Here is a 25,293-nt window from a genome sequence, read left to right as displayed (position 1 = left end):
CTACTTTTGCAGCTTCTAAGGTAAAAATAGTAAATCACACTGTTGATGTGCTCGTTACTGTTGATGTGCTCGTTATTTCCTTCAAAAGCTCGAAAACATGTTTCTTACAAGATACTTATTTTGAGAACTCGTGACAAAATAGAGCAATAAGAAAGATAAAGTCACTTTTAAGCATTTCAATTTATAATGATATCTACATGTATATTCTATATGCACTTTTTTCTTTTTCTAAAATCAAATGACGATAACAAATGTCTCACCACATACCTAGAACTTCCAGCAGTCCATATATGGTTGTAGCATTCACTAGAAGTGTTAGGAACACGACACCGGACACATGGATAAGTACCTGAAAAGGAATATTTTTAGTTACGGTAAGCATTTCTTTCTAGGGCCGCCATGGCAGGGAGGTATAGGACATCGATCATCGTCAGTCTTACTGTAAGGCTAGTGGATTTATACAGGTATTGAATGGTACCAAAGCTAATGCTGACATAGTTGCATGTTACCTACCTTCGCCTTTACCACTAATTCTTCACTTTTAGTGACGCAATATGGCTTTATCTTTCACAACATTTTTTCTTCCGGCCGAAAGAAACAATTCAATGTACTTGTGAACTCATTACCTTTTAATAATCAGAATCGGACAATAGTTCATATATAAGAACACAATTTTTACGTTCGGTGCCTCACTCAATTACATAGACCTATGTCCAACAGATCAGATTAGAAACGTTACGTGATGTTAGGATCGTGACTTGTCAAAATGGTGCCAAGAACAATTCTCTTGAGGATGCCATGTTTAGATTCTGATTAAGTCTTATACATAAGCTTCTACTGGATAACAGATGAAATCATCCAAGAAACTTTCAAAAGCTGCTTTGATGATGATTGCACTTATTAGGTAATCCCTTTTCCTTGAAGTTAGCAATTACTACTAGATACTGAGAGTCAGGATCCAGTGACAAAAGTCAGTATATCGTCATATATGTACACATCCACCAGTTTTCAAGATTTTTATTCATTAAAAATGCCTCAGATAAGGCGGATAATTCAGTTACCACTTGACACATAGACACTCTGACAGATATGGACTGAATAATGAACTACATGCGTGTGTTTCGGACACTAGCAACCCAAATTCACGTTAATATACAGTCATCTGTTACTTGTTGACACTGCAAGACTTTGTAAACTTCCCTGTAATATTGGGTTGGGTGCATTAAACATCACATGTGGTGGTGGTATATGAATACTACAGAACATATTCAAGTAAAAAAAACTGAAAGATTATGTTTAATTTGTAAATTTATTTATTTATCTTTATTTCATTTGAGTTACTTATCATTTTTGGGTGGAGTACGTTTGGTACTGGTTGCGGCGGGCGGGGGGGGGGGGGGGGGGGGCTGGTCCTGCTGAATAAAGTCTAAAACAAAACATCAGGTGCATAACTTCTTATGCTAAATTATAATCCTGTAATGTTTCATGGCTCTAGGTCAAATACTTTTTGAAACAGGTGCGACAATCTGGTCCGGCTGAGAAAGAAATCCGTTAAAAACCCAGATGAAACACTTCACATTCTGAATAACAGGTCTCTAATGTTTCTTACGTCACGGTCAAATACTTTTTGAGGTAAAAAATATACATATACTTTACTGCCAGTGACCAAATATCTGGTCTTACCGAGGGAAATTCCAAATAAATGCATGCCTACATATTTACTGTGAAAAAGCTGTTGATTAACAATAATTTGATGTTTGATGACTCGAGGTCAACTACTGCTATTATTTGAGACATGCAGGATATAGATTCGGGCGGAAAGACAGACAAACATTCGCACAAGGTGAATCTAACTGCCCCCTTACGCATAAAAATAGTGGAGGGGGTGGGAGGGTTTCGGAGATTTAAAACATGACTTTACATTAGGGAAAATGAGCTAAAATAGTCAAAATTTGCACATAAATGAGCGTGAAACTATATCAAACATACATAACATATAATGTTCAGCTTGCATAGCATCTTTTTATTTTCGTTCCAGACAAAATTGAAAGGGTCTATTATTAGCAAGAAACATTATTACCAATTCCTTTGTTTTACATGTATATAATTTTGTTATTACTTGTCAACCAAATCATTTGTTTATACGAACAGCATGTTTGTACGAATGATAAATAAGTTATGTTCATGTTCTGAAATTTGTTATCAGACAGTTCCCACTCGACATGTTTTTGGTTGTGGGTTTATCCCGCTACCAAAGTTACATGTACTTCTGACAATCATATAGCATCTTTATTTTATTCCGAATCACATCCAAAGGATGTTCATGTGCTACACAAAATAGTCCTATTCATGAACAATGCGGATGAATCATCAATGAACAAGCAGTTCTTATTCAACCTGTATCCACTCACTCTGACCATTTAGATTATATAAGATCTATCGATGATACGGTATTCCAGCCCATGGTTTCATCAGGAGCTATGTCAGGCAGAGTTCATCTTAGATATGAGGCATATTAAATTTGTATTTGTTTCTCATTCATGTATAGTCATAGACTGGTATTTAAACAGAAAATACATATAACAAAAACCCGCAACTATCAGACATTTCAAGGCTATGATTGTTATATGTCTCCAAAACGATCTACAAGTTTCCCCCAGGATGTGTTGGCTATTTAGGTCTGAATAAGCAATTATAATCTCATAGAAGTTTAAACTTTAAGGAAAAGTTTCAAACTCTAAAAAAATATTTTCAAGAAACCTAACGTCTGAGTATTGAAGAAAAACAATCCATTGCAGGAGGATTAAATGATTTAAATTGATTTTCTCTACCTCAAATATGTTTGACCTATTTTTTGGACTTCCATTTTTCTGATAATGCTGGGACATGTTTTGGCAAAAGTCATACGCACCCCTACCTTCCAGAAAATATTCCAGGAATGAAAGATTTAGAGAACTATTCCTTTTTTAAATTAAAACACATATATTGGTGTATGTTGTTTAGTTGAACAAATAAATGAATATGAAAATGAACACCAGACTGGTGGCGCTCTTTGTAATGTTTTTTTTTTTTTTTCTGGAACTTGTTAAGCAATTTCCCTGTTAATGCACAGAAATGAAGGCAAAATTGCAGACACGCTGTAATGGAAAAGTCTGATATAGGTGTCATAATTCATCATCATTTGATTACACTTCCTACAACAACAGATTCTTTAGCCAAAAGATGATTAGGTATATTATGGTACATTTTGAAAGGGTTGGCTATTTTCATGACCGTTTCTTTTCGTGTATGTGTCGAGACAAAAATGATAGAAGCTTTGAGAATTTCATAGCATTTTGCAATATAAATGTATTATTCATAAGTTAAGGGCAATCAAAGTCCTACGCTATGCCAAGAATTTAAAGTTTCGAATAACAGATATATATGCAATTTGATTAAATTGGACAATGTTAGAGTCCCAATTGTTGCTGTTTCAGATTTAATCTGGCATAGTATTTCAATGAATCCGGCGTGAACCAAGAACATCAAACTCAGCATTATTTTCAGAGCCAGCTAAGGAGAGGTAAAGGAGTGCTTTATTTCTGGCACAATGTCGATTCAATCCATTTCCTGCATTAAACGAAACATTTAATGTATGACTATCAACGGACGACCCAAGAGAATTTATTTTAAACAAGATAATCCGATAAAAAATGCCAGCCTTGCATTAAATCAAGGGATTGATACGGAAATTTCTATCCTTGAGGACTGACATTAGACATTTAACAAGCAGCCTATGGATATTCCTACGGTAATCCTAGATTTTGCAAAACATTAAGGCAGTGACACGTAATGGAGTAATGGAAATAAAAATATACTGCTAAATTAAGAGGTTCCTGTAACTTTGATTATAATTTATTATTTTCGGGAAGCTTAATGAACTGAATCTTGAATTTGGTCGAGAAAAATCATTTTAATGCCTTTGAAGATCTTAAGAATTTTTGGTAAGACTGAATCAGTGTTATGTCAGTTCATCGGGAGTTACATCTGAGTTGTAAAAATTTAGATATCCCAGAACTATATGGACAATTCGTTTATACTATTTTATTTCAACTCGACTTGGATGTTCGAAAGCTTACAGCCTATTTTGAAAATCCTCGAGCCCTCTTCTAGGAAATACCAGTGCTGGTGTCATATGAGAAGGTATGGTCTTTAACCCTATGATCCTTGAACCCATGACCTTCGGGTTGAGCGTACAACCTTTGCCATTGAAACAATTAAAAAAACATGTTAGATAACAGAGGAGTGTAAGTTGCGTTGTCTGAATCACAGAAATTATTATGAATATAATAAAATTCGAATATGTAATGCTTAAGTATTTTTAGTGCAGTTTTATGTTCTCGTGGTACATTGTTTCAAGAAAAGCTAATCCCAAAACGGTAAAAACATCTACTTCTGTATATCATTTGAATGTCTTTCAATTTGAAGTTTAGACTTTTGATCTAAAAACAGAATCTGCTGTAACCGTAAATTTGCTTAGCCTTTAACATAATGAATCAAGTTTTATCACCAATGTTTTTAGTATAAGAGGCGTAAGAGGGTTACACACTTCATTACCTCAGACGAACAGTCTCAGTCGGACCGAGTCTGCTTTTATTTTCCTTGGTTGCGTTTTAAGCTTCCAGAAGATCTTCTTTAAGACTTAAATGAGATATTATAGCTTAGTTTTACGTTGAATGAAATGTCTGCATAAAAGCATTTTGTGGTATACCTTAATCTGCCAAATATGAATATTTATCCACAAATGAAGCCAGAGACAACTTTTTCTTCTTAAGGATTAGAAAATGAAATCAAAGCAAATCTTACCATAAATCAAGGGCTTATATGCAAAAGCTTTCATTTTAAAAATTACGGCCGGAATTAGACGTAAAACAAGAGGCTTCATATGCGGATACGAGCTTTCTGGAAATTTTAAGCCTCTGATAAATTAATGGAATAATGGAAATAAAATATGACTGAATTTGGAGCTTCCTTATTAACTTGCTGATCATTGATTTTAGGAGAGTGTTGGTTCCGGGGATTTGTTTTTTTCTGCATTTCAGTTTTGTAATTAATGCAGTAACGTTTTAGATATTGACAAGAGAGGTGAGGTTTCATCAAAATGTTACAATTTGGAACTTGTAGGATTAAATATTTAGAGCAATGAAGTACCTTTAGCACAATAAATGTGAAAAACATTTAACTTGTTACAAAATATATGCATCTTGAAAATAGGTGTGAGAGTTTTTTTATTTGCAGGGCCCTGTTTTGTATACAGTAAGTATAAGATATCCATAACTTTTGCTAGAAACCCATGTTTAAACAATCGTTAAGGACGTTGATTTGTTTGCATGCCCTATGACAGGAATGCATAAAACAGCATACCCTATTTCCAATAGTCTCCTGGTCTATTCTATCATGATGAGCCACTTGTAAAGCAAGAGCCAAACCAACTGCCCCTCTCAGACCTCCCCATGTCATAACAGTACCCTCTCTCCACGTCAATCCATAACCAGTATGTTTCAACACTGGACTGAACAGTGCTATAACAAAACCTCTGAAATACGAATAAAAATCATTGCATTTAAAGAAAGTGCATCATCTGACTCTGCAAGTAATGAAAAAGAAATTTCAGTACAGTATTAGTTGTGTATACTGTAATGTAACAGAGAAAACTTTCTCTGATACTGTAGATTTATTTTTATTTTGTTGCGTTTAACGTCGCACTGACACAGTTATAGGTCAAATGGCGACTTCCCAGCTTAGATGGTGGAAGAAGACCCCAGGTACATGCACTATTTCATCACGAGCGGGCACTTGGGTAGAACCAGCGGCCTTCCGTAAGCCAGCTGGATGGTTTCCTGACATGCAAAATTTAACGCCCCGAGTGAGGCTCGACCCCACATCGGTGAGGGGCAAATGAATTGAATCAAATGTTTATATTACCAACATAACACTCCTGTATTGGATCGTGTACTTATGCCGTTTTTTTGCGCTTTTGTTTTATTATATGTTGAATTTTGTTTCATTTATTCTTTCAATATGCTAAACTGTGAAAAATCAGGGCTACAGCAATTTCGGCGGCAATACTTACATTTTGAACATGGTTTTCTGGTCACAATCTAAATAGCTATTTGCTCAAGATTTAAAAAAAAATGTGCAGAAACCAACGAATGACATTTTCAACACGACATATGGCGACTTTCAGCTTCTGTGGTGGAAGAAAACCACAGGTGCCTTTCAAAGCATTTTGGGACACCCTGGTAGAACTGGTAGCCTGACTTTAGTGCAATGCTGCTACAATCAAAATAAAACTGACGCTCCTGCATATAAATTACAATATACTTTACAGTTACCTTATAACAAAGCATCCGAAGTACAAGGAAAACATGTAGAACCAGTCGATGCCATGAATTTCGAAGATGGCCTTCTCAGAAATGACGATGCCAACTATTATAAAGATCAAAGTATTTGCGAGGTAAGCCAATGTCTCCCAGAATCTGAAATACGTATAAAATGCTTGAATTACACTACGTTATATTATCAATTTCTGTTTGCTTTAACTTGCATTCAAAATTATTTCTGTCATAGGAATTCGAGTTCATTTTTCAAAATCCAAAATAAAAACTGAGTTCATTTTTCAAAATCCAAAATAGAAACTAAAGAGTTTTTATACACTAGGTTTATACCATGACAATGATAAATCAATAATTTTCCTGATAGTATTGAATAATCTATTTTTTATTTTTGTCATGACAATTGTAGGAAAATAGAAAAAGTGGTCAAGCACAGGTCGCTAAATACAATACTAACATCTTGTCCATACTAACGAGGCGGCTGAGCACAAAGTTCACATTAAATACAGAAAGTTTGTAGAAAAGATCGTTGTTATTATACATGTAATGTAATTATAATCTTAATTCATACTGTTGAATTATGTGAAGACACTAAACCAGATGTTAGTGATTTCAACTACAAAGCTTTCTTACACATAACTATATACAAATAATAGCATTTAAGGTACTATTACTGAAATAAAGTTTTAACAAAAGCTACATTTGTGAACAAAATTCAAAAGTAAAGCATAAATACGTTATTTAATGTACAAGGCAAAGCAAGCAAAACATATATTTAGCATGCATATTTCCCTATATAAAAAATATCAAATAACATATAAACACAAAAAATAATGATTTTTTAAGATAAGACGAATAATTATATCGAATATGACTTGATTTTTACATGACAAAATGACTACAGTACTGAGACACTGCTCACACAATGTTAAAGCACCACCCGTTATATGATGCATATCACATGTTAATGATTACAACGGAAAACCTTCGTCTGTTGTGTTGGTGTTAGTCTGTGGTACATTAGTCCATAAAGGATTCTTGTATAAAACAAAGAAAATAATTAGTCTTTTTGATAGAAACTGATATTTAAAAAAAATGATTGTGAGACAACATTGTGTTGTTCTCCTTATAAATATCTTATTTATGATGAAAATCTGCACTGAAACAGAAGTCCGTGTAAAACAATGCAGTATAATGTTATTGTAAAGAAACAGATATCCGTAGACAATTTTCAATCCAAGCTTGAAGCTTTTGTCCCCATGAGCGGTAACTTAAATTAAATGGCTAGACAGTACTAGAATAACAAAAACATAATTTCATAAATTGTAAACAACATTATTTAGATTTTAGGACCTGCACCTCATCTCCTGACGCCAGACAATCAACGACCTGTACATTTATATGTTTACTGTAAAGTGGTTAAAACATCCTTTGCCTTGCATATGCAAACAAGGCTGTTTCTATCCACGATTTGGAGAAAAATTCCCTTTTTGTAGGAAAACTTACTCACAGGGAAATAAACATGGCTCATTGACATTTTGATTTGAGCTTTCATAACAATATCTATACGACTGTCATTTCCTTTCTGGGATATCTTTTTGGCAATAATTGCCAAACATAAACACATCTCGCCAAATTGCTTTACCAAATTACATTTTTTTCTGACAATCGGACAATCTCTTCGTGACCCAGAAAAATGCAATTACAGACAGAAATATGACTAACAAAAGTTCATTATCTAGATACGATTGTTGCATGATATATAGTTAGGGTATAATAGAATTGTACTAAAGCTACTGAATAGTACTTTGAAATTTTAAAATGTCAGCTTTTAGAAATACTTTTAAGCTAGCATTCATTGAGGGATATTCTATATTGAGGAAAACAAGATAATATTTTTCAAAAGCGGACAGTAAATAATGAAAGGACAATGCAACATTTAATTATATTTCTTTCAACTGTTTGACCTCTATAACATAAACTTTGCTGATGTGAAAATAATGCTATTTGCTGACAAATCAAGGAAAAAAGTGACGATTATATAAGAATCATTCCTTGAAACAGTTACATATTATTGACGTATGTACAAGTAGACGATACTTTTATACATCATTTAGATAACGGCATGTTTATGATAAGTGTATCCAAAGCGTTCACGTAGGAGAAAAACAGACTGTTTGATCATACCCCAGAGAAACAAATCGATGTAGTATGTAGACCAACACGTATTGACAAAGCCATTCAATGATAGAAAATGTTGCATATGATAATCACACAAAAAGTGCAAAAGAGATCAATTGAACATGCTCTGTTCTACCAAAATATTTCATATACTAAATGCTTTCGAACCCGATTTTCCTTTCGAGAAAAAATTGCTCAGACAAAAATATTCGAATTACAGAAAAGTGGAGAAATATCATTACATTGATTTACACGGAGTAAATTTAAACACTAACACTGAAATTAGTTTTCAAGTGACAGCCAGAATGTCTCTGTGATCTAGTGTATACACTTAAAAGGAAAAAGTAAGTCAATCACAATAGTACAATTTTCAAAGCCAAAAAAACATGAACAAGTAGAAATATGATTGCTCTATGAAGCCCTGCACGCATTTGTAGAAGGTGTTTTATCTGAACTATTTCAGCACTGAACACCTGACTGTCGAGAGACGGGTTTGATAGAACAGCAACCGTACGTAGTTATTTTTTTTATTTATTCTTACAGAAGACATTTTGACGGAGTCGTATTTTTTCTTATTTAAAACGCTGAATATTTATATCTTTGTCATGCCCTAAGTAGAACCAATGAACTTTGACGGCTTCATACTTTATTACGACAAAGGAAACTAGTGCAAAAGTCTGATAAAAGAAAAGAAATCACATGATGGCATATTTTCAAACAATGTTTTGAATATGTTTTGATGTTACATGCTTTGACGCTCCAGCGATTTAAAATGTTTCATTGCATTCCAACACGTGGATTTTGCTTTGATAAATTTAACACAAATGTATCTTTATAAACCGTTCTAAATGTGAAGCACTGGTTCATTACAGTACATTACAATATTCCTACAAGACATAACTATCTTATGGGTTTTGAACAGATTCCATCGAATGATTAATTCAGTGCTAATTTCTTATACAAGACAGTAGCAGACATGGTATCAGATCTTCCTACATTCCGTGCGGGCCACTGACATTTTTGAATAAGAACTTCATAGGAACCATAATCTTTAAAATAATTATCAAAACAACCATTCACATACAATTTTGAAAACATTAATAGAACTATAGCGCATGTCATGCATTATATCATGATTGTTATTTTCCTTGATGCTGTATGCACAACTGCACAAAAAGTATCGTCTGAAAAAAAATGTATATAATTTCAGATAATCCCTTGATAATCAACGTGTCTTTCATCTTGCAGACGACTTCAATAATGTTTATTATTTTGTCGGCGAATATCAAGAAATGTCTGCTGCAACAATTGGGTGGTTGCTTCTTTATCAGATTCATTACCTGCTGTCAGATTTTACCATATTTCGATGGTATTTGTCTAATAATTTCTTATACCTTTGTCACGAAATCAACACGATTTCTATAATATCCGGGAAAAGCGTCATATATCGGTAGGTTTGCATTTTTAGCTTTGTCTTGATAATGTAGGCATTCCTACTTAATATCAAGGAAAACAGACTCCTTGCAATGTTGTAAAACCGACAATATTTCTCTATATCTTTTTAAAGAAATCAAAGAATGTTCTATAGTATTTGGAAAATCTTCTGACACTGACCAATGATGGATATTTATTGTTTGGAAAGGCTGAGTGCAGAGTGCCTGCTTAGAAATGAGGCACTCTGCATATCCTAGAAATCAGTTTCTAAAGTACACTACCATCTTTTTAATAACCAGCATTTTTGCATATTGATAACAAAAACACAAGATCTTTAATAGGTTTTTAACTAAGGAAATTGGGAAATGTCAATATGGCGCAGCAATACACAAATGACACACGTCCATAATTTGGTTAGATTCAACGTCGTCACTGACACAATTTTGTATCTTATTGCGATGTTTTAGCTTTTCATGGTGGAAAATACCCATTCGAGCAATATTTCAGGCATAGGTCGGACCCTTGGTAGAACTACCGACCTTCTGCAAGCAAACTGTTTGACAAACAAGAATTCTACACGTATATTTGAAGACTAAACGTCTGTGTCGCAACGGATGAGATGTTGACTGGTCAAACAGGAACCTTGTATTCCATAAGAAATAAACTTTTCTATTTCAGCTGCCCAAGCTCGTCTATTACCTCTTTTTGCTCGTGTAAAACAGTTGAACATATTTATGGAATGCAGATGAAACATTTGCACCCATCATTTGACAAAAAAGCTGAGATAAATTTTCCAATTATTGGCACAAGTGAAATAATAATGGCTTACTGAACATTTGGTGCTTCTTAGCAATTGCTTTATGACAGTCAATTTCCTTGACATGATAATCATTTGGCAATCGTCTACAGCTATAAAGACAACACGCCATGCTATTTAACCAAATTACTATAACCGAATTTCTATCAAATGACAAATCAAACACAGATAATTGCAAATATGACCCAGATAAAACTAAGTTTTCCACCAAAGGAATTTTGTACAGCAGAATTATCTAGTTCGTTTAATAAACAACTCATTGGTACTCTGATCGTGTAAAGCATGCATACTGGTCTAGTGTTGTACTTATATTTGCACGAGATTTCTGATACCATACCTCAACGTGTCACTTGATTAAAAGTAAAACTTTTCACGATTTTTGTCTGGAAAAAATGCAAGCCGACACAGGTTACGAATGTCATGTTGTGACTTTTCAGCCTTGAATGGTGACGAAAGACCAAAAGTACCATACTATCAGCAGAACAAACAGCGATGAGAGGCAAATGACCTTAACCATCCGGCCAAGGAGACCAAACGCAATATTACATAAAGTATGATAAAATACTCTCACATTGTTAAACTGTAATTAGTAAGGCTAAAACTGTCAGGCATATAACTACGTTTCCATCATTCGTCCATCAATCCGTCTTTTATATTTTGTCATAATCAGATAATAATGACGTAAGTGTGACACAAAGTTAATTTTCATTACGCTGCTTTATCATAACAAATGTGTTTGATCATTGCTAACTGTGTTAGAACCTATCTCAGAACCGGTCAAAGGGCTGACATGGATTTCATTCTGCTACCATCTTTTCAGGATTTTGTCATTTTTTTTTTTATATTTATTCATATATTGATAGGTCATTTGTACACTTTAGGTATTACCCACCTAATGGTGAATATTTCAAATGTTCAAAACAATGTTACAGCAATATACTGTATCCAGTGATAGACTTGTATTCAAAATGTAAACAACTTTTATAAAAAAAAATATAATTCATGATATTTCCTCAAGCTGAGGTAGAGTGATGGCCACTGTCCAAAACGTTTGCAGTATTTTGATAAAAGAAACGGCAAACTATTGGTAAACAATTATGAAACACAAAATAAAACTGTGAATATCGTTTATTTTCTAAGGTGCCTCAAGTAAAAGGATTTAATGAGACAGAATTCTAACTCCAACATTGAAAGATTAAGGTCGAATCCTATGGGACTGTTTAAAATTTCCTCACTTCACTCAGAATTAACCTTGGAGACGTAAAACCTACTACATTTCTTCCACAGTATGTAATCTAAAAAGTAAAGGCAAAACTAGAGAACTTTTACCGCATGCAACTCAGTATTTTTAAAGATGTCTAACTCTGCCCCCTTCTGTTTCAGAGGAAAATTCATTTTGAACAGCAAGAAATCACTCATCAAATGAAAACTTTTCACTTTTGTACAATAAATCAATAATAAGACTTGAAAAAGTAAAAATTTACTAGAAAAAAGGAATATAAAGAAACAAACAATTTGATCCCAGTGGGGCTTGAACCTATGCCCCCTGAAAAATTTAAGTCAAAGTAGGTTTATTGTATGAATTGAATACTCTTCAAAAGGAGGTACACTATTACATTGGTCATACCTTTAGAAAGACAAATCAGTATACAGTTTCCAGCATGCAGCAAGAAAAAAAGTTACTTCAGGTTATACCGCGTTTCTCTGTAAAGTAGAACTCTTCGTACATGCTCAAAATCTTTCGCAAAAATGTTTAGTTAATCAGCTACGTTCATGAAACGTTACTCTAGATTAGTACCTTGAGTCTCCAGATTTATTCATTCCTATATGATTACGGAATTGTCAATAATTTTACAGTTACTTTCCATGTACTGCTGGAAACTAAAACGTCTTTCATATTCAAATCAGACTTTGACCCAACTAAAAAAAAAAACAACAAAAAAACATGGCCTTGACATATGACAGGCAACCATGGGTCATGTGCATGACAAATAGTCTCATTACGAGAAACATGTCTTCTGTAGTAATAAAAATCCTTCATTGCAATTAACAGTTATGGGGCAGAAACAAACCTTCATTTGATCTTTAACAGTAACCTTGACCTTTAACCGAAAAGCATATGTCATGCGTTGACACATTGTCTCATCATGGAGAACGTTTGTGTATACCACTAAGGTAATCCATCAATGCATACAAAAGTTATGGAGCGAAACAAATTTTCAAATTACCTTCAATAGTGACCTTGACCTTAGCGTAAGTCATGTACGTGCATTATCTACAAACATACTAAGTTTTATGAACTTAGGTTGGACATTGTTCGAGTAATTAATCGCAGAATCCAGATTTGCAGACGGACAGACAGACAGAGGGCATTCCTATAGTCCTCTCTAGTGAACCGGTAGGGTACAAAAAAAGTTTTACTAAAAATGAAGTTGAGTTTCTATTTTTTATCAAATATAATTCAATTCAGAAACATAAAAGAGCTCTTAAAAGGATTTATACCCTATTAAACGTATCTTAAAAGTAAATATTGTACAAATATGGAAAAGGCATATTATCTTTCATTCTTTGATCAAAAAGCATTGCATGTCAATTCGTTAAAACACTTGCAAATTTTTTTAGAACGGTCCGCTGATCACGCAAAGTACATGTATTTAAACAGATTGGAGTTATTTAGCCAATATATTTTCATGTCATTGCTGCGATGTAGATTTTTCAATGACCCCCTTTTTTAACATCTATCATTATGATCTATGTGCTTATAATGTTACTTATAAGAAGACCTAGTACGCTTATTATGAAACATCCTCACACTTTTTCAGTTTCAAGAAATGTATCTTTTACTTGCAGATAAAACTTTGCTTTATTAGACTGCTTTCAAAATACTCCAAAATAATAGACTAAAAGAATAACTGTATTGACAAAAATGAACTAAAGACAGTTATTGTCTCTATAACAGAACTAGTTCTGAAAATTATCTGCATATCAGCATGAATGTTTAGGACTGACACCAATCAGTTTTAAATTGGTAAGGAACATTCTTTTTTGCAAAATTGCGAAGAGATATCTTTCAGCCCACTTTTTAATTTTATAAATATCAACACTAATTAAGCACGTTGCACTACGAGCATCCTTGCGGTTTACTGCTACAGTACATTACTTTGTACTTTGCTGTGGTATGATATTTTGAGTCAAGACTTTTTTTAACAATAAATGAAAAAAATTTTTTGAATATCAGAATAGAAAAATAAATCCAAACTGAAAGAAGACACAGTATTAATGAAATTAGACAGTCTTCTATCATTTAGATTAAATTTCTCAAACCAATAAAGCTTCAAATCCTAATTTCTCTTTGGCAAATTCTGTTGAACATTTTCATTCATTCAGGGATTGAAAAGTTTACTCGTTTCTTTATTAGTGCCCGAAATATTGAGTAAAAAAATCTTAAATTGAGAATTTTGTTGAAAATGTCGCACAGGAAGTATGCTAGTCCATGACATTCAGTTGTGGACATTCTGCTTCCACACACTGAAAGTTTTAATGAAATATTATATGGTAACACATAGGGAAACATCAACAATAACAAAACAAACAAAAACAGTTAGTCCTAGTACGATCACTTATACTCCAAGCTCCCTTTAAAGACTTTCAGAAAACAAGTAACTAGATAATAGTGCAAGAACATAATTTGTAATAAAAAAAGATTTCTACATTATAGAGAATGTGAGCAGCTGACTTTAAAGGCAACAATCTGCAAATGAAAATGGAAGTATTGCACCCAATTCGTAAAATCAGATTAGTTTGTACTCATTAATAATCTATGTCATCATCTTGTAATATCGCTACTGCGCAGTTAGACAAACGTGAGCAGAAAGTAAACGATGTTGACCTATTGCAATTATATGAAGGATTAGTTGTTACTATTAAAATTACATATTCTGTTATTAGGCGCTATTGGCAGACGTGAATTTTTTCTTTATCTTTTAAACGTGTATCAAACAAAATTAGATATCTCCAAAGAACAGAGATGTGTTCCATTCAAATTGAATAATATACCATAGATATATAGCAGATTCAATAAAATATATCTCAGAAAATAAACATAAAACTTAATGAAAATTCACAGACAAGTATCGCATTTGTACTTTTTTAATGTCTACTTTAAGCCTGATTAAACTTAACCTCATTGACACACCAGACACCATAGCAACATCTCATCGTGTTCAATTCACGTAGAAACTCCCAAAGTAATAATTGGGGTAAAAAAGGAAATACCTTACAGAATTACAGAATACAGCAAAACTGACATTAATGCAGAATGGTATGTGTATGAATAGAAAGTCAAATTACTGGAATGTACGGTATTGGATATAATTACAAAGGTTGCTATGCGTCATTTTGAAGTATAAATAATTATTACATACTCGTTTCTATTCCCCGTTAAGTTACACTGGTACCGGAAACGTCAACATTTTTCCATACACTGACGCCTGAATTTCATATCGGGTGCATGACGTAATTCAGTGTGTGTTGTTGCACTATTTTTTTCTATTTAGTTCAGTACTGTCAATCCTATTTAGACTATTGAACATATTTATGATATTTACATTATATTTGTACGTGTAGATGCGTATGTAATAAAAAAAGTTATTATCTTTGCATCAGGAAATATGCACTCGTTCTTCAGCGGAAGAATATTGCGCTCCTAAAGTCGCGCAATATTTCCGCTGAAGAACTCGTGCATATTTCCCGATACAAAGCTAATAACCTATAAATATACAACACAATTAAACTGAGAGCATTAAATGGTTCTGTAACAGAAAGAAGTTAGATGACATGTGAAAAATTAAAATCATTAAATCAAGAGAAAAAATGTTCCCTTTGAGACACTACTGATCTAACATAACTTCATAACACTAAGAGAAACCATTAGAATCATGTGTTTTTCATGTGATATCCTTAACCCTTAGCCTGCTAAATTTCAAAAATGGACTTGTCCATCATTCAATTTGGGCAATACCAATTATTATACAAAAGGGTGTTCACTGAAAATTTACTGACTGAATAGCGAACAGTGCAAACTATGATCTTGGTCATGGTCTGCACCGGTCTCAAAGGCAAAATCACTTTCCGCCAGCAGACTGACGGTTAATGTCAATTAGTGATAGACAACTGCCTACACATGTACTATAGCATCTTATCTTTCAGTTTCCTACAAATCTGGGAGTTTTACGTTTACAAGGTCCAATATTTGTCTTATTTCTTTTACAAATGCATCATAAGAAGCACAAGTTAAACTTAATTTTGCACCAATAACAGAAAAAAACATTCATGGCACTTTATATTTGATAGCATTTGGACAAATTTTGATGACAGAAACTACATTATATATTTTAGAAATAAAGTCTCGTTATCCTGAACTCGCTTATCTCAAATATCCGGCTATTTCGAACAATTTTACCTAAAAGTTCCATAAAAAAGTCTTCTTATATAGTTATGTAACTCACCCCGTCAAAGTTATATCAGACATTTTAGCGAGAAACATCTGTACAGAGTTAAGATCGAATTTCTGTCATCTCAAAGTAACCCGCTCTGTTCCTTGCAGTTTCAACCTACTATATTTTCTCTGTGCTGTACTTTTCCTTCAAAGAAATAAGAACATTATGTATGATAGAAGCTTATTCTCTTTCCATCTAGAAAACTTCAGACACCAAAAAAAAACGATTATTTATATTTTGACATTCAGTAGAAGGCAAGAAAATGTATGTGTCAATTTGTGCACACAAGAGGTTTAGTTCCAGAAGTGCACTACTTTGTAATCTGTCTACTGTGTCTACCGGGAGATATTCACTTCAGCCTGACCATCAGACTGTGTCTGGAATTCTAGAAAATATGTTTGTGAAAATAGTATGTACACATTGGAATAACAAGGCTGTAAAGATTATGTGCATCTGAACGACAACAATGTTCTTATCAAAAAATCACTTGTACTCGCTTTCAGAGCGTCGCAATGACGTCTGACAATGAGACGTATTTACTATGACGTACAAACAATAATTTAATCGCCTAATAAAGTCACCCTTTCAGCTTCTTTTTCAATAAAAACAAATGTGGTAGCGTTGGAATAACAGAAATAAATATATTCATATGATACCATTTTAGTTGTCTCTTTAACCCAAAACATATCTATGTAACGCTTCAGCTGGAATATTAATCCCTAGCTACTCAGCCAAAATTTGTAATGAAGAAGTTCTTTATGTTTAGAAATATTGAAATTTGTGTAAGTATGATCTATCTTTGTAAACGAGAAATTTTCAAAATATCTACAGGGTCAATTTTCATTTCTAATAAACAGAGCCAAAAGATAAGAACATATACGAACCATATCCTTGGATGAGCACTGTCAAGCTGTCAATCAATTAACGATATATCTACCATAACAAATCACAAAATAGTTGTTTTATTGGTAGGCAGTATGTGATACGTTGGATCGAATTAATCCCAGGAGCATCAAAGTATTCCATCCTTCATGAAAGAATCAGATTACTTGATTTTATACTCGTTACCAAATGCAAGCCTTCGTGTGCTAGAAACCAAACGATGGAAACTGTGGCAATCTTATATAATTCATTTATGATTCCGCGTTTTTCTGTTGTTTCTTTTTATCACAGAGAACATAGAATTGTATTATAATACCGGTGTTAAGGGGCGTGAGGGATGTTGCACATGTACCTCTCATGAACATACTTTTTCACATGGTGTTTGCTATAATATTGCTTGCTTGCGTGCATTAAACAGCGGCGTCTTCCATTATATTTTTCCCACAACAGGGTTTTCCGTATATAAGTAATGTATACGTGTAAACCATTCGACGTGTGAATATTTTCTATTTTAGCACCGTTTTGTTGTTGTTGTTTTCTACCCATAATTCCCGGAATTGTTGTTTCGCAGTAAATATTTTTCAGGACGACATTAGATAAAATGATGATCAAGACTGGTTACCTATTAACTTAAATGTTGATATATTCTTTAAAAAGATATATTTTGAAAGAAAAAATAAAAGTTCGCTACTATGCACCGACATCATCAAAATGCGCTGTTGTTGTCACCCCTTCGCCTCAACCAGCTCAGTTTCTTTCTATATATACTAATATAGCCGACTTGGCTACATGGTGGTAATATCTTTGAGGGTGGGTCCGATGACAAAAACAATTTAGATAGTCAATATTTGGTTTATTGATAGAATAACATGATGTTGTTACTACCAAAAAGTAAGTATAATCTGAAAATATAAAACAACAAATAGTAAACATAAGCGAGAAATAGTGAAACGTCATTTGACAAAGGACAGCTGTCAAAAATGTAAACAAACGAGTGTTATAAAAGCTGTGGTGGCGCTTAAATGACCGCTTTCAACACAGTAAATTTAAACTCGTAATAATGTATTAAATACATTACATATCACTAAAATATTTTAGACACAACAAGAAATATAATTGCAAAGTTCAAAATTGGTATTTACCTGAATATATATGTAATATATCCAAAGATACTTGGCTTATTTGGCAGAGTATGAAAATATATATGTTTCAAAAGATTGACCTTTGAAGTGACCAGATCGTGATTGGTTAAAATAAGTCACATGCCAAAATATTGGGAAAATTAGTATAGGAGATCATGATTTTTTTCCCTTGGACCATTCATAAGTATTGGAGTACGGGACCAGACGGGACAAAAAAAGGGAAAATGAAATAAAATAACCAAAACTTTAAAGAGATTCACATGTACCGTTATTTTACCCTACGACATTGTCATAAGATTAAGCGTGACGTTACGAGGGCTTCGTGTGTAAACTGTTGATAACACCGCTGAAAAGAAGACATGGAATGAAAAGAAACTTTGCAGGCCCGGAGCCAGAAATTTTACGGCAAAGCCGTGATAGTCCAGACGCGTAGCACCGAATGGAAGTATACAAAAACGGTTATTCCCTATTGTACTGGGGATTAGGTGGTCTCTCCTGGACAGCTTTTAATAAATTTTTATAAATAGTGGGGATTGCGCATGATACTCCGTCTCACTGAGGTTAAAATTCATGCCAAATATAAACAAGATTGATCCATGCACGTAAAGGTTATGGTCCGGAAAATCAAATCCGGATGGACGCACGCACGCACATACACCGAACAGCCATTTGGATGACTATGTCTTCGCTTTCGCAAGCGGGCGCGACAAAAATCTCAGTTTTTCGTATTTAAACATTTCTGAAGAGAAAAATGGACATGTTAGGAAAGAACTCCCCAATATCAGAATAAAAATAAATCATGTGGCATGATGAGTCTTTGTCAGGAACGAATGCTTAATGACCTGATAGCATGACCAAACTGGGACAAGATGTTTGTGTTGTCAAGTTTCAGTATCTAATGTAAACAGACATAGTGTTAATAAAAACATCGCGTAACTATTCCCATGAGCTAACCCTCGACAACATTGGAATGTGCATTATCGTATGCTATAATTTCTCCAGATGCTAATGAAATGCAATGCTGACTGCAATATTTGTCAAACATTCATTGAGTCAGTGCTTAAATATATATGTTTTGATAAGGAAACCCTTGCAAAAAGCGTCTTGAATGAATTGAGGGACACATATTGTTGAACGATAAGCTTCAGTTATCACAATGTTATACCATTGACATACAACGCAATCAAAACCTCACGTTGTACATTAAGTTTGGATCATTTGCTATGTGATGTTTCGACGACTTTCTGTAATACTTCGCCATTCACCAAGACAGACAGTCTGTTTGTTTACCTACACGTACTTTTATCGTGCGCAAAATTAGAAGGACCTGTTTATGTGACCCATTGAAAACAATTTCTAGAAAAAGTGGTATGAACAGTGTTTAAGTTATAACAAATAACTAATTATGTTATTGTATTTAAAATGTTAAAATATGAAATAATCTTAAAGTTCGTTGCAGGATGCTACGGAGAGTCAAATATACTATGTCGATGTTTCATATCAAACTATCTTTCAAGTGCAGACGCTTCACTCGTGAAAGATATTTCATTCGTGCTCTGAAAAGACAAACATGACTGCATTACAAAAATGTTACGTTTCTGGTGCCACTCCGTAATAGCATGATATCCTGTATCATTCCAAGGGTATCAATATTCATTAATGAACAGTATATTAAAGAATGCATTCTCTTTAACTATTAGATAAAACAAAATATTTCCAAACTGAACTGCAAGGAGAGAAAGTCGTGGTGAAGTCTGACAGTAAGCTGTGTTGTAAATCACAAGAGCTTTCAAATAACATTTTACTAAAAGTCATTATTAAGAGCATTAAATTTTCAGATAAATGTTTAAAACTTTAATTAAGCTTTGAAGTTTTAAGTCGGAAAAAATCTTAGATTCAGAATTTTAAACTTTGCATAGAAAGCAAATTCATCGTCAGCGGCTAATTGTTGTTTTCACTTTGTTTCACTTTGTTTCGAAATGACATAATGGTTTTCAAATGACGCGGAATTTACATTTGTAACGACATAATCCCAACTTCTGATACAGCTCTATAAAATTGTATCAGTGAAAACTCTTAACAGGTGAACATACCAAATTGAAGTGGATTAAAAGTAAATAAATCATTAATTATAAAATGCTCCTGTTTTGCCAAATGCTTACTTGCAAGACTGATGTGCCTTAAGTTAGAAGAGAAACTATTATAAAAACAAACCACACTTATTTTAATGACTGTTTATTACGTATTTGAATATAAATATTTCAGGCGCAACTGACATACATTTATACTTTCATCTCGGCTACCTTAATTAAACAGTAATCAACAGAGATATCAACACAAAAACCGATAAAGATCAAAGTAGAAAAAGGAATTTAGTAAAAAAAGGAACCTTTGAACAAAGTTGTATTTCTTGTAAAGTCTAGAAAGAGGTAACTGTGTGCGCTAAAGAATTGATTCAATCTATGAATCTGTATTTTAATATTTCATAAATGTCATCTTGCATTCTTTCATTAATCATTTTACAAACAGTGGCAATAACATTCGGAGGTGTCATTCACATCTCCTACGTTTTAACTTTTTAGATATCTATTGTTTGCTTATTTTAGCTTTAACACATGAAGTACAAGCTCTCGATATAAATTTGGGTACAAGAAACGAAAACACAAGTTTGAGTTGGAGACCTTCACCTTGCATGTGCATGTAAGATAACAACTGTAATACCATTCTTTGCTGTGATGTTAAGCACAAATAACATGTCATGGTATAGGACTTGATGGTTCAAACGGGGAAAAAATATGTAGGCAGCCGGGTAGCTCAGTCTGTAAAACATCGGAACGGTATTCCGAGGCTACGGGTTTGAGTCCCGGTCTGACTGCACATTTATCTCACCCTGTGACAAACAGAAATGAAACATCTAAATGCAAGGCCCTTTCAACAAAAGTAATTAGCAGAGAATGGCGGAAATACAAGAAAAGCATATACAAACTAGAGCTTCACAGGAGTGACGAATTATACCCCCACAATACGGCCTTTAGTTCTACTGTTCTGGCTCAATATTACCTTGACTTTTGACCTACTGACCTCAAAATCAATAGGAGTCACCTGCTGGTCTTGACCTACATTCCTATCAACTTTCATGATCCTAGGCCCAAGCGTTCTCATGTTATCGTCCGGAAACGGTTTAAATGTTCCGGGTGACTGTGACCTTGACCTTTGACCTACTAGCCTTAAAATCAATAGGGGTTATCTGTTGGTCATGATCAACCTCCATATCAACTGTCATGATTCTAGCCCCAAGCGTTCTCAAGTTATCTCCGGAAACCGTTTAACTGTTCCGGGTCCTTGTGACCTTGACCTTTGACCTACTGAGCTCAAAGTCGAACTTGACTTGTATTCTATAAAGTTACACCTGGTGTACCAAAATTGATGATCCTAGTCACAAGCATTCTCAAGTTATCATCCGGAAACCGTTTAACTTTTACGGGTCACTGTGACCTTGACCTTTGATTTAATGAACTCAAAGTCGAATTTGACCTGTATTTTATGATGTTATATAAGTGTATCAAATATTATTTAAATCTGTCCAAGTTTTCATGAGTTACCGACCGACAATCTCACTCCAATATACCCCCTCCTCCAAACTTCGTTTGTGGGGGTATAAAAACAAAGGTCAAGTAGTATTAAATAATATGGCTTTTAGCATCAAACATCTTCAAGTGGTTGAACGCAACAAGTTGTAGGTGTCAGAATACAGTATACATTTTACCTAAATGGTTTGGTTAAAATCCACAAATTGGTATGCATATGGCTACAAAGACGAGAAAGTAGTTTTACATCAGATATTTTCGGTTTACATTTTTTTCCATTTAAAATTGACTGTCTAAACTAAGTAATAAAAAAAATAGGAGTCATACAAGAAAAGCATATACAAACTAGAGCTTCACAGAGTGACGAATTATACCCCCACAATACGGCCTTTAGTTCTACTGTTCTGGTAATGAAATATATGTAGAGAAGAGACAAAAGAAGTTATTTTGCTGGTTTAAACACATATGAAATAACCTAAAAGAAGAAACTAAACATACGATAAAATGTTTGAATATTAATTACATAAACCTGAAACATTCATGTTAAACACTTTATCAAAAAATGTATCTTTTAGTAATAGCATCTCTATTTAATGTGACAGATCTATACTGCCATTGAATCCATTATAAATTAAAAGTTATTGGATCTTCTTACATTATTGTTTACCTCGATAACTTATGACGTTACAATTGAGTAATTAAATCAACACTTCTGGTTGTCATTATGGTCGTTTTATCAGGAAATCTTAATTAAAATGTTTTTAGTCACTAGAAAAACACTGAGATCTAAGATAAACAATAATTTTGGAAACTTCAAATCAGTATGTCAGGCATTACAGCACACAAATGTAACAGCATTGTTTACCTTTGTGCGTGTTCGTTCTATTCTGCTCTGTTTGATGTTTAGATAGCACAATCAAACAGCATTACTAATAAAATAAAGTGTATCTCAAAAAAGATACAAAATTTATCCATAACATACTAATGTTGTTAGAATACACTCATTGAACTGAAATATCCTGGCAGGCTGCAGTCGCAGGATTTCAAACTGTAGTTATACTGAATGGAAGAATCATTCATTCTACCCAATATATTGGTTGATTTATTGCTCATCTGTGTATCTGGAACACATCAGTTGTTGATATTTCACTTGACAATCTGCAAATTGCCTGCCAATTTGTGCACCCACGAGAATTCGTTCATGCACATTTTTTCTCTGGATGCCTGAAAGATTTTTTATGTGTTCATTAAAACTTCGTCAGGAATTTTATAAAATTATTGACTGCGATTCCTACAACTGCATGGAAAAATCTAAAGTTGGCTCTAGTTGAAACACAATGTAACAGTCTGCTCCCTGCCATTCTATTGCTCTTATCCATCTATAAATATCACTAAATTCATTTATACTTATTTATCTGAGATGGATTGTAAAGCCAATTCTACAACGTGTATTAATCACTCTCGACACCTAATTGCTGATCGAATCCATCACAACACCACGAGAGTATGACAGAACATAAGTTTACCTTCAATGCTGAGCGCCATGCAATAAGCAAAGGTGTCCAACCGTCTCCAACAAGAAATCCTCCCATTAAAAGGTTCATGTTATAAAGTTGCACAAGTGATAAAAATATTTTAAATAATATTCAATGCATCCTTTAAAGCTGAATCCATTTCGGAAATCACTTGTGTAGATTCATCAAATGAGCCGTGCCATGAGAAAACCAACATAGTGGGTTTGTGACCAGCATGAATCCAGACCAGCCTGCGCATCCGCGCATTCTGGTCAGAATCCATGCTGTTCGCTTTCAAAGCCTATTGCAGTTAGAGAAACTGTTAGCGAACAGCATGGATCCTGACCAGACTGCGCGGTTGCGCTGGCTGGTCTGGATCCATGCTGGTCGCAAACCCACTATGTTGGTTTTCTCATGGCACGGCTCAAATATTTTAAATTGCTACGCAAGATGCACAGACAAAATGTGAAAAAGATACGAATAGGAAGATATTTCTTATTTCGCCAAACTACGTACTTCCTCTTTTACCATTGACTGTTATATCAAGTTCATTAACTTCAGTGACTGGCCATTTATTGTCAGTACAAACACGTTAACCAAAAATTTAATATATTCAAGAATATCACAACATGCTTCAGAGGACTTTCGTTTCGTGTGCTCTCAACTCTCTCTTATTTCAGTCTATAATTGTAACTACAGAAAACTATGGAATTATAGTTCTATAATTTTCGATTTAGCCTTCAATGCACAAAGGGAGATAAGTGTATGGTTCGTGCTTTTCAATTCCATTCATTGCAATCCATTATCATTTAACGTCATTTCCCTTCTACGGGTCTTAAATGTATAATTTATAAAAGTTTTACCAAAAAAATTTGATTCAACGTTGTCAGAGACAGAGTGAGAGTCTTGTGTCCACATTCCCTCAATACCAACCATTATTTGTGAAGTTATATTAAATTCGCTTTAAAAGAATCAAAGACAAAATCTTAAATTATTAACAAAATTATGAATAATTAAGTACATGCACAAAGGGAAATTATTATTCCAGACAAATGTAAAGGAACTTTTTTGCAATTTTTCTCGTTACTGTCTTTCATTGTATCAATTGAAACAAGAGCTGTCTCCATAGGATGACATATGCCCCCGATGGCACTTTGAATGAGTAGTTATGGCCGATGTTAGAGTTTAGGACCTTTGACCTACGGAGCTGGGTCTTACACGCGTCACGTCGTCTTACTGTGTCACACATTCATGCGTAGTTATTTTAAAATCCATGGATAAATGACAAAGATATGGACCAGACACGCCCATCAATGCACTATCATGAAAAATTACCTTTAACGTCTAAGTGTGACCTTGACCTTTGAGCTACGGACATGGGTCTTGCGCGCGACACGTCGTCTTACTGTGGTACACATTCATGCCAAGTTATTTGAAAATCCATCCATGGTTGACAAAGATATGGACCGGACACGTCCATCAATGCACTATCCTTTAAAGTCTAAGTGTGACCTTGACCTTTGAGCTACGGACCTGGGTCTTGCGCGCGACACGTCGTCTTACTGTGGTACACATTCATGCCAAGTTATTTGAAAATCTATCCATCGATGACAAAGATATGGACCGGACACGCCCATCAATGCACTATCCTTTAATGTCTAAGTGTGACCTTGACCTTTGAGCTACGGACCTGGGTCTTGCCCGCGACACGTCGTCTTACTGTGGTACACATTCATGCCAAGTTATTTGAAAATCCATCCATCGATGACAAAGATATGGACCGGACACGCCCATCAATGCACTATCCTTTAATGTCTAAGTGTGACCTTGACCTTTGAGCTACGGACCTGGGTCTTGCGCGCGA

At 34.2% G+C, this 25,293-nt stretch overlaps 1 protein-coding gene across 6 annotated transcripts in view; it reads right to left on the bottom strand.

Moving 5' to 3' along the window:
- LOC123535633 (sodium/hydrogen exchanger 10-like) overlaps positions 1–25,293 on the bottom strand; it is a 292,843-nt gene that overhangs the window by 45,768 nt on the left and 221,782 nt on the right. For all 6 annotated transcript variants that reach the window (XM_053529065.1, XM_053529066.1, XM_053529064.1 and 3 more), the window contains 3 exons: positions 6,375–6,518; positions 5,404–5,575; positions 268–349 (listed from right to left, as the gene is read on the bottom strand). In XM_053529065.1, coding sequence (XP_053385040.1) covers positions 268–349; positions 5,404–5,575; positions 6,375–6,518 — 398 coding nt within the window. The remainder of the gene's footprint in view (positions 1–267; positions 350–5,403; positions 5,576–6,374; positions 6,519–25,293) is intronic.

This window comes from Mercenaria mercenaria, chromosome 17 (genome assembly GCF_021730395.1).
Source record: "Mercenaria mercenaria strain notata chromosome 17, MADL_Memer_1, whole genome shotgun sequence".
NCBI lineage: Eukaryota > Metazoa > Mollusca > Bivalvia > Venerida > Veneridae > Mercenaria > Mercenaria mercenaria.
Note: the sequence above shows the minus strand (reverse complement) of the source record. Positions and strands in the feature narration are given on the sequence as shown.